The sequence below is a fragment of the Podarcis gaigeae genome, assembly GCF_964106915.1.
Source record: "Podarcis gaigeae genome assembly, chromosome: 13".
NCBI lineage: Eukaryota > Metazoa > Chordata > Lepidosauria > Squamata > Lacertidae > Podarcis > Podarcis gaigeae.
Window position 1 is genome coordinate 25561473 of NC_139689.1, and position 14931 is coordinate 25576403.

At 43.4% G+C, this 14931-nt stretch overlaps 2 protein-coding genes across 2 annotated transcripts; both read right to left on the reverse strand.

Moving 5' to 3' along the window:
* Positions 1 to 2760: 2760 nt before the first annotated feature.
* LOC310830499 (olfactory receptor 14A16-like) lies at positions 2761 to 3753 on the reverse strand (the record flags this gene model as incomplete). Its single annotated transcript, XM_083710279.1, has 1 exon — positions 2761 to 3753. One exon carries the CDS (start codon positions 3751 to 3753, stop codon positions 2761 to 2763), a length of 993 nt encoding a protein of 330 aa, XP_083566405.1.
* Positions 3754 to 13944: 10191 nt separating this feature from the next.
* Positions 13945 to 14931, reverse strand: LOC310830500 (olfactory receptor 14A16-like; the record flags this gene model as incomplete). The annotated part of the gene is made up of 1 exon (XM_083710280.1): positions 13945 to 14931. One exon carries the CDS (start codon positions 14929 to 14931, stop codon positions 13945 to 13947), a length of 987 nt encoding a protein of 328 aa, XP_083566406.1.

Here is a 14931-nt window from a genome sequence, read left to right on the forward strand (position 1 = left end):
AACAAGCAGGATTTCACATTCTACACAATACACAATAGTAGTATTGTCTGCACTTAACCCTCCAAAAACTACCCAGGTATCACTAAAGTTATAAAAATATAAACATCTTACTCTTTTCCTTTATAGAAAATAGATTTCCAGAAGCAATTTCTTCATTACTTTAAGATATTCTTTATTCTTCTAGCCACTCAAGGACGTTTTTTTTCAAAAAGATATCAACTGCTCATTGTCTTCTGTGAAAGCTAAAATGTTTCTATACTCTTACAGAAAGATGATTTTACTATTGGGTGGAAATTTATTATTATTATTATAGTTTTGTTCCTGGGAGTTTGGTCTCAAGAGCCTCAAACAAATCAGCAATTGTGTTCCTTGGACTCAGGAGTCCCACAAAAATTAGCAACGGTGTTCATTAAGACTTGGTCCCAGGAGTGCAAAACGAATCATACAAAGTACTGTATGTAAACGTATGAACATACTTAAGCTAGAATAAACCACCAACACTTAGATTTGTTTACATTCCTGTTTCTAAAAAGTATACTATGTAATACTATTAAAAATGATAATGTCAATGCCATATAAGTCTTTCTGGAACCTTGTTGTTTCAACTGGACCTTCTCATACTCATTTCTGATAGTTGTGCGAGATATAACTAGCTCAGTGCTGCACATGCAATTTCCCCTTACCCACTGTGTTCTCCCATTTAGGATATCTGGAGAAGATGCCGTTTATTACATTTAATATATATTCATCTGAGGTCTGTATTTTATGCGGTCTGACAGCTAGTTCTTCATTAACAACATCCCTATGTGTCCCTGAGATATCATCATGCATTCAACCCTCACCTTTGGTTGCAGAGGAGTCTGTGCTCATAACCCTGTTCCATAATATCACTTTTGTCTCAGTATCTTATGTATCTGGGACTGGACACCTTGTGTTAAATCAGAGTTAAGGTGTTAACATGCATGGTGGCCTGGTCCTGAGTTTTCTATGAAACAAGCGTTCATCAGGGGAACTTGCCTGCTCTAAGGATGTGGCCCTGTAACTTTGAAATGCCATACAAGGATCCAAAGCCTTTTTTTAGCAAATACTTTATAATTTTCAAATACAAGGGCCAGCAGCTCTTTTTCTATTTGTGCATGGTTACTTTTGCGGTTGGTGAGACGTCGTGTAGCACATACCACTTGTCTCTGGAGTTTCCATATGTATGTGGGATTTAAGGCATATTAATGTAGACTTCTGTTGCTTAGGGCAAAATATAGTGACTGATAATCTAATAAATAAATTAACCATTTAACATTTTTTAAAAAAATATCCCTTCACTAAAGCAGTTCCTATGCCTTCTCTGGAGGCAACTATGGGCAATTCATAATCAGAATATTGTGTTCAAATCTTTAGACTATGTTAGCATACCATGTCCACAGAACATGAAGTTCTTTTCATTTATTCATACAGATTCCATACATTTGAGTACTTCCAGCCTTGTGAGGTCCAAAGGAATTTGCAAGGAACATGTGTCACTGGTCTTTTTGGCTATAATATTTAGATTTTATATACATCGTTCTCTTTGCCCATTCCTCCAAAAACATAAGGGTACATCTGTTCAACGTGAATGTCTTTTGTTTGGCAAATAGCATGCCATCTTTCAATGAATCCCAGAGCATGACTAGTTTTTTTCTCTCCAAGCAATGGTTCTTTATTCCCATACACTATCACAAGTAGGATGAACTCTATCAATTCTGGGAAGCTTGCCCCCAACTCCCTGTGTGGAATTACTTTCCCTGTGTGAAACTCCAGTCTTATATTTTCTGAAAGTATGTGGTTTTGTTTTTTAAGATTTTGGGAAATTGTGTCAGTGGCCACTGTGTCAATTTCCCTAACTAAAGATGGGAGGTGGGAAACATGACCAACTTCCTGGGTTTTTAAAAGATGCAGCTGTTTTAGCTCTTTCTTGGTAAAAAAAACAGCACCAGCCAGGTGTTTTACTTTTGGGAAGGATGCCCTGTGTCCACTTATCTGCCACCAAAGGTTCAAAGTAATGAGGAGACACTTCTGGAACAATTTTATATACAGTATACAATAAGGATTCCAGCTTAATAGTCACTATGGTATGGTACAACACTTCATTTTAGAAATGTTACTTATGTGGGGCACAATAGTTTCAGGCAAAAGTTCTTTACAGAGAACATTTAAGCCCCAGTTAGCACTCTTATTTAAAACTAGTTTCAGGATAGATTATTTCCATCTAAAATGGACATTTGTGCATTCTAGCAAGAATCTCACAGCCCCGTCAATGCTTTTTTTCTCAGCCTCAGGGAAGCAAATTGGGTTGCTCTCTAAAACTAATCCCTAAATCCAATCAGAACAGGTCCGTCTCATCTGAAGTTCCTAAACAAGGGCTCATCCACACTTTTACTTCTTCCATAGTTAGGAACCAAGGATGTGAATAGGGTTGTTTTCTCCTTTCCCTACTCATTTCCTCGGGAAAACCCATTTTAGCTTTAAATAAAAAGAAATGGCATTCTACGGAAAAGCTTGTTATCAGATGAATGCTGTTGGAGAAGAGAAAGGGTTAGACATGCACTAAATGACAGATAGTCCCTCTCTAAATGCATAATTAAAGGCTATGTGAACAGAGAAGCAACAATGTTAATGGAATATCTACGCTGGAGGTCCTTTTGACACCCAGCAGATTTTGAGTCTGCATATCAAAATGTATCTAGAAGCTGTAACTGGTCATGATATCTCCACAGTTCCTTATGCTTAGACCAACAGAAGGAAATGTAACCTTTTCAGGATAAGTCTGGAAAAGATATTAATAGAAGTGTGCTTCACACTCAAGAGCTCTAATACAGCATTTTTAATCTCCTTATTTCTCATGCTGTAAATTATTGGATTGAACATGGGTGGTACAATGGTATACATCACAGTTATTGCAAAGTCGCCAATAGATGGAATTTTTGAGGGAGGCCTAAGGTAAGCAAAACATCCTGTGAAACAAAATAAGGAGAAGACAACCAGGTGTGGTATGCAAGTGGAGAAGGCTTTTTTCCTTCCCTGAATAGAAGGGAGTTTCACAACCACAGTAAAGATATGTACATAAGTGACAACAATGAAGACAAAACATCCAGACACAACTATTATACTCACCACTATAGCTCCAATTTCCATTAGGTAGAAGTTTGAGCAGGCAAGTGTAAGTAACTGTGGGATCTCACAGAAAAACTGATTGACAATGTTGGAGCAGAAAGGGGTTGCAAAAGTTGCACTCGTGTGCATGACTGCATACAGAAGGCCAGCAACCCACACTCCAGCAACCATTTGTTTGCACGCTGCCCTGTTCATCACCATTTCATATTGTAATGGATTGCAAATGGCAACATAGCGATCATATGCCATGACTGTAAGAAGGGCGACATCAGATGATACAAAGAAAAAGAATAAGAGCACTTGAGCAACGCATCCAGTGTAAGAAATGTGTCTGGTATTCATGAGAGAATTCACGATGGATTTGGGGATGGTGACTGAAACAGCCCCTAGGTCCTGGATGGCCAAGTTCATCAGAAAGAAGTACATGGGAGTGTGAAGGTGGTGGTCAAAAGCTATGGCAGAGATGATGAGAAGATTCCCAAATACAATTATCATGTACAACACCAGGAACAGAAAGAAGTGTAGAATCTGCAGTTCCCGTACAGCTGAAAACTCCAGGAGTAGAAATTCAGAGACAGAGGATTCATTGGCTATCTTTGCATTCATTACTAAAATGATTGGTGCTTCTAGAAGAAAACAGGAAGATAAGTATAGGTTTAAGTCCTCTTCTGATAACTTATATTTGGTAACCAATGCTGCTTTGGATGTGGTTTTTGTGGGAAATAGATTTAAAAGAAAGAAGTGAACAAAATAGTGTAATAATAAATCTTCATCTGAAGGAGAACCTAGCTTTCAACTCCATATTGATACTGCACCATCGTCCTAAGATAAACTACTGCTAAGTAGTGTTTTTTCTTCTGGGAATTATAGGGGCAGAACTACCCAAACAGTATAGCAATTTATTCATGCGTGTGACTACAGCAGCAAGAAATTTGGCTTAGCCTGTCATGGAAACCAGGTCACTGGTTTTTCTATGTGCAGTCTATGTGCAGTCTATGTCAGGTTTCAGGAAAAACCTAAAACAAGCACTATTTCCCATTCTACAGAATAGACTATAGTAGCATTCTCTGCATTTTGTTCTCTGAAAGCTATCCAGGTATAACTAATGTTATAAAAATATAAACAACTTACTATTTTTCTTTATAAAAAATAGATTTCCAGATGCAATTTCTTCACCAGTTTAAGATGTTCTGTATTCTTCTAGCCACTCGTGGATCTATTTTTCTTTTTTAAAAAATCTCTCCGTCCTTTTCTTCTGAGACAGTGAAAATGTTTGTATATACTTGCAGAACGATGATTTTACCATGGGGTGAAAAATTAGTACCATCATTATATCTGTGTTCTTGGGAGCTTGGTCTCAAGAGCCCCAAACAAAATAGCAATTGTTTTCCTGGATGCTTGGACTCAAGAGTCCCACACGAAACAACCATGGTGTTTTTTTAAGACTTTGCCCCATGGGTCTAACACAAATACTGAAGATATGCAATTAAACCATCCTGTTTCAAAACAACTTACTATATAATATTTAAAATACTTGTGTGAGATATGACCAGCTGAGTATCCCCCCCCCCCCTGTGTTCTTCCTACTTCTGCTATACTCTCCTCCCTTTTATGATATCTGAACTGGATACTTTATGTTGCATTTGAATACTTGACAATCCATTTCTTTCTAAGGGAATGGTGAATTCCTCTGGTCCCTGTTCTGTTCTTGTTTCAGGAGTGATGTAAAAATCTACACTGGCGGGTGATGAGGTGTGTCTCTTTTGTGTTTTCTCCTGAGCTTCCTTTAGATGGCAACATATTTTTGCAAAGAGGTTGTATACCTCTTTGTATACCCATGTATACCCATTTATACCCATGCATACTGACACTTCCCTATCACAGGGCAGTGTTTGTATTTCTGACTGCCTCCAACATGCAGGTAGTTTTTGCTGAGATGTTAATTCAGATATGTGTGCGTGTGGCATTCCAGTAAATCTATGAAATCTAGGCAACGCCAAAAATCATTTCATCTAGGTGCTGTCACTCCTTTGAAAACCTGAATACTCTGTTAAAATGGCTCTTTGCATGATGTGGGGTGACAGAGTAGACAGGAAACATAACCGGTTACTATCCATAAACCAGAGGATTACCGTAAGTGCTACTGAGATGTGTTCAGCCTGTTGTAGGCCACTTTGAAAACCATGCAAGTGAACAATGGGGTATAAACTTCAACATACATACATAAATGGATTATCAACATGCCATGTAATCTGACAAGCAAAGGAATGCAAGATGACCATGTGACACAGGGCAGATGTTGAGTCTGCATATATGAATTTATCAGGAAGATTTAACTTGAAATGATGCTATATTCCAGGAACTCCCTTTAATTACACCTTTTCAGAACAAGCCTGGAAAATATATCCAGAGGAGATTTCCTCAAACCCAACAGTTTTGATAATGCATTTTTTATCTCCTTATTACTCATGCTGTAGATTATTGGATTGAACATGGGTGGTACAAGGCTATACATCACAGTTAATGCAAAGTCCCCATCACATGGAGTCTTAGAGGGAGGCCTAAGGTAAGCAAAACATGCAGTGAAACAAAATTCAGAGAAGACAACAAGGTGAGGTATGCAAGTGGAGAACGCCTTTTTCCTTCCCTCAACAGAAGGGATTTTTAGAACTGCAGTAAAGATGTCCACATAAGTGACAACAATGAAGACAGAACATCCAGACACAACTATTATACTTCTCTAATATCTTACTGTTTTCCTTAATAGAAAGTAGATTTCCAGATGCAAGTTCTTCATCACTTCATTTTCATCTGTATTTTAGAAAATCACCCCATCCTTTTGTTCTGTAATATTGAACATATGGGTATACTCTTGCAGAAAGAAGCTTTTAACATGAAGTGGAAAATTATAACCTCTCTCTCTCTCTATCTCTGCATGTGTGTGTGTGTGTGTGTGTGTGTGTGTGTGTGTGTATGCATATGTGTATATGTGTGTACACACACACACACACACACACACACACACACACACACACACACATAATGCACTCCTCAGAGTTTGGTCTCAAGAGCCCAAAACAAATTAGCTATTGTGTCTCTGGAAACTTGGACTCAGGAGTTCCACTAAAATAAAAGCAGTGTTTCTAAAGACCTAGCCCCAGGAGTCTAACACAAATAATCAATGTATGTAAAAAACAAAACAAAACTTCCAGTTTTTAGACAGCACACTTTCTAATATTTAAAATAATAATATTGCTACATAAGTCTGTCTGGAACCTTCTGGTTTCAACTGGACTTTCTCAGACTCATTTCTTTCTTTCTTTTTAAATAATGTTTTTATTTAAATAATGTTTTTATTTATTTTCATGGTACTGAGTTGTATGATATATTACTGTCTCAGTGTTCCCCACACCTTTTCTCTCCCCCCCCCCCCGCTGTGTTTTGGTCAATGCTCTAAATTTCACCCAGGTGTTTATCTTGTGAACTGCCATGAGAGCTTGTGAGGAAGGTTGGTTTTTAAATCTAATAAGTAGTAAAATAATAATAATAACTCTAAGGAAATACTATAGTATTTCACCAGGGGGGGGAAATAGTTGGAAGGGTATCCTTGAAACTACCATTTGCAATGCAGACATGGGGTTTCTCATCTGCTTCTGCTAATGTTGGTATCCAAATATAAATTTGTGGATTTTTTACATTCAAATACAAGGGCCAGTACCTCTACTTCTATTTGTGTGTGGTTGCTTTTGGGGTTGGTGAGAGGGCGTGTAGCACATACTACTTGTCTCCAGAGTTTCCATATCTATGTGAGATTTAATGTGTATCACTGTTGACTTTGGTTGCCCTGGGTAAAATATAGTGACTGACATATGAATACATTAATTAACAAGTTAATATTTGGTTGTTGGTGGTGTTTTTTTAAAAAAATCCATTATAAAAGCAGTTCCTATGCCTACTCTGGAGGTAACTATGGACAATTAATAATCAGAATATTGTGTTCAAATCTTTAGACTATGTTAGCATGCCATGTCTACAGAACAGGAAGTTCTTTTCATTTATTCATAAAGATTCCATACATTTGAGTACTTCCAGCCTTGTGAGGTCCAAAGGAACTTTGCAAGGAACATGTGCCACTGGTCTTTTTGGCTATAAAATTTAGATTTTATATACATCGTTCACTTTGCTCATACCTCCAAAAACATAAGGGTACCTCTGTTCAACGTGAATGTCTTTTGTTTGGCAAATTGTGTGTCATCTTTCAATGAATCCCAGAGCATGACTAGTTTTTTCTTCAAGCAATGGTTCTGTATTCCCATACGCTATCACAAATAGGATGAACTCTGTCTGTTCTGGGAAGCTGACCCCCAATTTCCTGTGTAGAATTACTTTCCCCGTGTGGAACTCAATTCTTACATTTTCCAAAAGGATGTGGTTTTGTTTTTTAAGATTATGAGAAATTGTGTCAGTGGCCACTGTGTCAGATTCCCTCACTAAAGATGGGAGGTGGGAAACATGACCACTTTCCTGGGTTTCTAAAAGATACAACTCTCCCTAGTAACAACACTGGAGACATTTTAACTCTTTGTTGGTAAAAAAAACAGCCAGGTGTTCTTCTTATGGGAAGGATGCCCTGTGTCGACTTATCTGCCACCATAGGTTCTGTGATGGGACAATGAGCTACTTGTGCGTAAAAGGGTTAGTCCCTCGGAGTTTGCTTAATGTAGCAAAGCTCTGCCTTGAGCGGAGCCCTTGGACATGGCTCCGTCAGTCACTGGTAGAATCCGACAGTGGGCGCTTGCGGAAACGCTACCAGCATAAAAGCTGCTTAACGGAAACGCGTCTCCTAGATTCCCTGCGTGACAGCCTCCGGCGAGGGGTGGGGGTCGCTAAAGGGGGCCTTGATACCTCCTCACTGTTCTCACTGGAAGTGTCCCAGAGCCTCCCCTCCGACTTCCTGTCCCTTGGAGCTCCTGCTCCCCCCCTACTGGTTCCCTCTTCTGCTGCTGAGTCTCTTCTATCCTCCTGGAGCCCTTCCGCCACCTGTTCTTCCGATGGCAGTTTCCTGACATCCACCTCCCCTCCAGGCCCCCCTCCACCCCCTCCCGCCTCCTCTTCTACAGGCGGTGAGGCTGGAAAGCCGCGGAAGGAACTCTCCTCGTCCTCAGAGGATTCAAACACTTCTAGCCACTGCCTTCCATTTCCTTCCCCGTCTTCCTCTTCTTCGTCGGAGTATGCCGCCTCCTCACCCCCTGACTCTGGGAACCCTTCAAACACCCCTTCCTCATCAGTGGTCCTGAAGTATTCCCTCCTAAATCGCTCCACCGGCTGCGGTTTTCTTGGGAAACGCTGATGGAACGTTTCTATCAAAACCTCGTCGTGGACTTCTTCTGCCAGCACCCATGTGTTTTCTGACTCTTCCTCCCCTTCCCATTCTACCAAGTATTCCACCCGATTCCCCTTCCACCTGGAATCAATGATTCCTGCCACTTCCATGTTGCGTTCTCTCTCTTCTATGACTGGTGTTTGGGTGACCCCCCTCTCACGTTCCCCCCACTCCCGTCCCTCTCGGTACAGTGACAGTAATGATCTGTGAAATACTGGGTGCAATTTCATGTGACTGGGCAATCTGAGTTTGAATGCTACTGGGTTAACCTGTTGTATGACCTCAAAGGGTCCCAACCGTTTGGGTCTCAATTTCTTACACCCTCCCTTAAACAGCAGTCCTTGGGTGGATAGCCACACCCGGTTTCCCACCCTTATGGTTTCACCTTCCCTCCTATTTCTGTCTGCTTGTTTCTTATATTCTTCTTTGGCTTTCTCCAAGTTGAGTTGGAGCTGCCGGTGGATTGCTTCCATTTCTTCCACAAAGTGTTCCACCGCCGGTACACTCCAGTTCTTCCCTCCTTCTCCTGGGAATGCTCGAGGGTGACACCCATAATTGGCCAGAAAGGGACTCATCCCTGTGGACACGTTTTCCGCGTTGTTGTAGGCAAATTCTGCCAGAGGTAACTTATCTACCCAATCAGTTTCTCTGTCTTTTACATAACACCTCAGATATTGTTGCAAAACCCCCTTTGCCCTTTCTGCTTGCCCATTTGTTTCTGGGTGCCTGGCGGTGGAAAAACTTACCTCCACATGCAGCAAGCTCATTAGCTTCCTCCAGAACCTGGAAGTAAATTGTTTCCCTCTGTCGCTCAAAACCCTCAAGGGGGCGCCATGCAACCTGAAAATATGCTTTACAAACAACCTTGCGGTTTCTTCCGCTGTGACTGCATGTGAACAAGCTATAAAATGGCACATCTTAGTTAGTAGATCTACTACCACCATGACCGCTGTTTTCCCTTTGGATTTCGGTAGATCGGTCATGAAATCTATGGATACCATCTCCCATGGCCTTTCTGGGGTGGGTAAGGGTTCTAATAACCCTGCTGGCGCCAACCTCTCTCCCTTTGCTCTTTGACACCTGTCGCATCCCCGGACATACTCCCGCACGTCTTCCCTCACCTTGGGCCACCAAAACTCCCTGGTAACCAACCACATGGTCTTGTGCTGTCCGAAGTGCCCCGCCGTGGGGCTGTCATGCAACTGAGCACCCGCCCTCTTAGTTCCCCATCTGGTATGTAGAGTGCCCCTTTGTAATATAGTTTTCCGTTCTTTTCCTCAAAACCCCCTGTGTTCTCACCTGTCTCCCTGAGTTCCCTAAGCTTTTCTTGGGCATATTCATCGTTCTCAGTACCCTCTACCAGTTCTCTTTGCCCCACCAATGCTGCCCCACAAACCCAGTGGTCCTCAGGGATGATGTGTCTTTCTTCCACCGCTCCTTCCCCCTCTAAGTACTCAGGTTTTCTGGAGAGAGCGTCCGCTCTGACATTCTCTGCCCCCGGCACGTAGCGAATTTCAAAATTGAACTTGGAGAACTCTTGCGCCCATCTTACTTGTCTCTGGTTCAGTACTCGGGCTGTCCTCCAGTATTCTAGATTTTTGTGGTCTGTCCGCACTTGAACCTTGTGTTGCGCCCCGATCAACAGGTGTCGCCATATCTTGAACGCTTCATGGATGGCGAGTAATTCCCTGTCGTACACGGTATAGTTCCTCTCGGATTTGTTCAACTTCCTCGAGAAGAAGGCACACGGTCTCCATTCTGACGTATCCTGTCCCGGCTGGAGGAGTACGGCGCCCACCGCTCTGTCAGACGCGTCGGTTTCCACTCTCATCGGCTGCTGCAGATCCACGTGTAAAAGTTGTTCTTCCGAAGCAAACGCCCTCTTTAAACTTTCGAATGCTCGCTGCGCTTCTTCCGTCCAGACAAATTTCTTCTTACTGCTGAGACAATCTGTGATGGGGGCCGTTAAGTGGGCAAAGATCTTGATGAACTTCTGATAGAAGTTTCCGAACCCCAAAAACCTTTGCACATCTTTCTTAGTTTTCGGTGGTCTCCATTCCAGTACCGCTTGCACCTTGCTAGGATCCATGGCCAGCCCCTTGTCTGACAACCGGTACCCTAGGAATTCCACCTCTCTGGTGTGAAACTGACACTTCTCCAGTTTCACCCACAGCTGGTTTTCTTGCAGTTTGCTCAGTACCTCTCGTACATCTCGCACATGCTGCTCTTCATCCTCTGAGTACACTAGTACGTCATCTAAGAACGCAGCACAGTTCTTGTAAATCAATGGTCCTAGGACGTGATTCATGAATGACTGAAAAACGGCCGACCCCCCCTGGAGGCCGAAAGGCATAACGCAGTACTCAAAGGCCCCCAAGGGGGTGAACATAGTGGTTTTCCACTCATCTGCCTTTCTCATACGTATCAGGTTATACGCCCCCCTCAGGTCCAACTTGGTAAAAATTTTCCCTTTTCTCACCCGGGTCAGAATGTCATCAATTCTGGGCATGGGGAAAGTCACGGGTTCGGACACTGCGTTCAGGGCCCAGAAGTCCACAACCAATCTCGGTTTATCTGTATTTTTTTTGTCCACAAAGAACACTGGGCTACCCCCCACCGCTCGTGACTCTCTGATGAACCCACGCTTGAGGTTTTTGTCAATAAACTCCCTTAACTCCTGCATCTCCCTGTCTGACATTGCATACACCTTGCCCACTGGCAATTGTGCTCCTGGGAGTAAGTTGATTTGGCAGTCAAAGGGTCTGTGCGGGGGTAGTTTATTTGCTTCCCTTTCGCTGAAGACGTTGGCCAAATCTGCATATTGTTGTGGTACCCTTCCTTGATCTGTTGCTTCTATCTTTGCTACCGTGGCCTGGGTACCTACTTGGCCCCCCTTTTCCGTGCAGTGTCCCATACAATGCGCTGACCCAAAGGAAACCACTCTCTGATGCCATCCCACGAGCGGATCATGCAGCGCTAGCCAGCTCATCCCCAAAATGATGGGCGCTCCTCCCAAAGTGGCTATATTAAACGCTATCAGTTCCGTGTGTCTTGCCACCCTCATTGTCATGGCGACAGTCTGCTGGTTAACTTCTCCTCCCAACAGCGCCCTCCCATCAATCGTGGTCACCTGCAGAGGATTTTTTAAAGGGATGGTTTGTATCTGGTGTGCGGCTGCAAACTCCTTACACATAAAGTTGCAGGAGCTGCCTGAGTCCAATAGCACCTTAACCTTTAGCGCGTGTTCGTTTGCAAGTTCTAGCAACACCTCTATTACTAGCGCTGGTCTTGGTGGTTCCGGCGTGGGCACATTCACTGATCCTTGGCCTGGCTGCTGTGCCCCGATGGTTGCAGCCAGGCGTTGGCTTTTACTGACTCCTTAGCTCCCTACGCCTCCTCCCCAACAGCTCCCGCCATTCCTTGCCATTCCTTTCTTTGCGGACAAACCCTGGCAAAGTGACCTGGCTGTAGGCAGAGAAAACATTTCTTGGCGCCTTTCCCCTCCTTCTTCTGCCCTTCGCTGGGGTTTGAAACTGCGCGCGCGCGCGCTGTTCCGATTTCCATCGGCTCTGCTGGCTGGGAAGGCTGCTCTGGAATCTCTGGAATGCGGAAATCCCTCCAACGCTCCTCTTTCCCTTCCCGCTTCTCCAAGGCTCTAGCCTCCTGCCGTGCTCCTATGGCCAGCGCTGATTTAGTCAGCTGGTCCATATACTCCGCCCTGGGCGCCCGGGAAAGTTCATCTTTTACTGCCGAAGATAATCCTTCTTCGAACAGCATTTGTATCGGTTCCGCAGACAAATCCCAACTTAATTTATGGATCAACATGGTGAACTCAGTCCAGTACTCACGGACAGATCGGTTCCCTTGCTTACACGCCATTAACTGTCTGCGCACCACTCCCTGCTCAATCTCACTGGAGAACATCAGATCCATGGCGCGAAAAAACTTCCTTGTGTCCTTTAGGACCTTGTTATTGGCTGCCATCAGGGGTCTCACCCAGTCTCTCGCCCCTTTTTCTAGATGGCCAATCACAAACGCCACCCTCGATTCCTCATCAGGAAAATCATCAAACTGCAGATTAAGGGCATATTGCATTTCTGTCCTAAAGGCTTGATAGTTCCTGGGATCACCCCCAAATTTCTGCACCAGTCCCGGCACCTTCCTTGAGACTTGGGTGGCTTTTCCCTTCTCTGCATCGTGAGCCCTCCTCTCCTCAAGCCTAGCCGTTTGCAGGGCTAACTGAACCTCCAACATCCTGTACCTTTCTTCCAGGCTTGGAACGGCTGCAGCTGCTCCCCCTTCTCCGGCTCCGGCTGGATTGCTCATGATGCCTCTCCTTGCACAAGCGCTTTCAGGGACTGTCGGATTGCTGTGATGGGACAATGAGCTACTTGTGCGTAAAAGGGTTAGTCCCTCGGAGTTTGCTTAACGTAGCAAAGCTCTGCCTTGAGCGGAGCCCTTGGACATGGCTCCGTCAGTCACTGGTAGAATCCGACAGTGGGTGCTTGCGGAAACGCTTCCAGCATAAAAGCTGCTTAACGGAAACGCGTCTCCTAGATTCCCTGCGTGACAGCTTCCGGCGAGGGGTGGGGGTCGCTAAAGGGGGCCTTGATACCTCCTCACTGTTCTCACTGGAAGTGTCCCAGAGCCTCCCCTCCGACTTCCTGTCCCTTGGAGCTCCTGCTCCCCCCCTACTGGTTCCCTCTTCTGCTGCTGAGTCTCTTCTATCCTCCTGGAGCCCTTCCGCCACCTGTTCTTCCGATGGCAGTTTCCTGACAGGTTCAAAGTAATGAGGAGCCACTTCTGGAACAAAGATAGAATTTTATAGATTTACATTCATTGAGGATTCAAACTTAATAGTCACTCTCTTAAGGCACAACACTTCATTTTAGAAATGTTACTTGAGTGGGACGCAATAGTTTCAGGCAAAAACTCTTTAAACAGAACTTTTAAACCCCAGTCAAAACACTAGTTTAAAACTAGTCTCAGGATAGGCATCTCCCAACTAAAATGGATATTCGTGTCACTGCCTAGCAAGAATCTCACAGCCCCTTCTAGGGTTTTTTCCTTAGCCTCAAGGAAGCAAATTGGGTAGCTTTCTAAAACTAATCCCGAAATTAGGAAAACCCACTTTAGCTTTAAATAAAAAGAAATGACAATCCACAGAAAAGCTGATTGCCAGATGAATGCACTGGGTCAGAAAGAGTACACATGCACTATATGACAGACATTCCCTCTCTAAATGTACGATTAACAGGCTATGTGAACAGAGATGCAACATTGTTGATGGTACATCTACGCTGGAGGAACACAAGATGTCCTTGTGACACCTGGCAGATTTTGAGTCTGCATATCAACATGTTTCTAGAGGCTGTAACTGGTCATAATATCTCCACAGTTCCCAATTCTTATACCTACAGAGAGAAGTGTAACCGTTTCAGTATAAGTCTGGAAAAGATATTAATAGAAGAGTGCTTCACACCCAAGAGCTTTGATACAGCATTTTTAATCTCCTTATTTCTCATGCTGTAAATTATTGGATTGAACATGGGTGGTACAATGGTATACATCACAGTTACTGCAAAGTCGCCATTAGATGTAGTTTTTGAGGGAGGCCTAAGGTAAGCAAAATATCCTGTGAAACAAAATAAGGAGAAGACAATCAGGTGTGGTATGCAAGTGGAGAAGGCTTTTTTCCTTCCCTGTATAGAAGGGAGTTTCACAACCACAGTAAAGATGTGTACATAAGTGATGACGATGAAGACAAAACATCCAAACACAAATGTTAAACTTACCACTATAGCTCCAATTTCCATTAGGTACATGTTAGAGCAGGCAAGTGTAAGTAACTGTGGAATCTCACAGAAAAACTGATTGACAATGTTGGAGCAGAAAGAGGTTGCAAAAGTTGCACTCGTGTGCATGACTGCATTAAGAATTCCAGCAACCCACACACCAGCAACCATTTGTTTGCACGCTGCCCTGTTTATCACCATTTCATATTGTAATGGATTGCAAATGGCAACATAGCGATCATATGCCATGACTGTAAGAAGGGCAACATCAGATGATAAGAAGAAAAAGAATAAAAGCACTTGAGCAACGCATCCAGTGTAAGAAATGTGTCTGGTATTCATGAGAGAATTCACGATGGATTTGGGGATGGTGACTGAAACAGCCCCTAGGTCCTGAATGGCCAAGTTCATCAGAAAGAAGTACATGGGAGTGTGAAGGTGGTGGTCAAAAGCTATGGCAGAGATGATGAGAAGATTCCCAAATACAATTATCATGTACAACACCAGGAACAGAAAGAAGTGTAGAATCTGCAGTTCCCGTACAGCTGAAAACTCCAGGAGTAGAAATTCAGAGACAGAGGATTCATTGGCTATCTTTGCATTCAT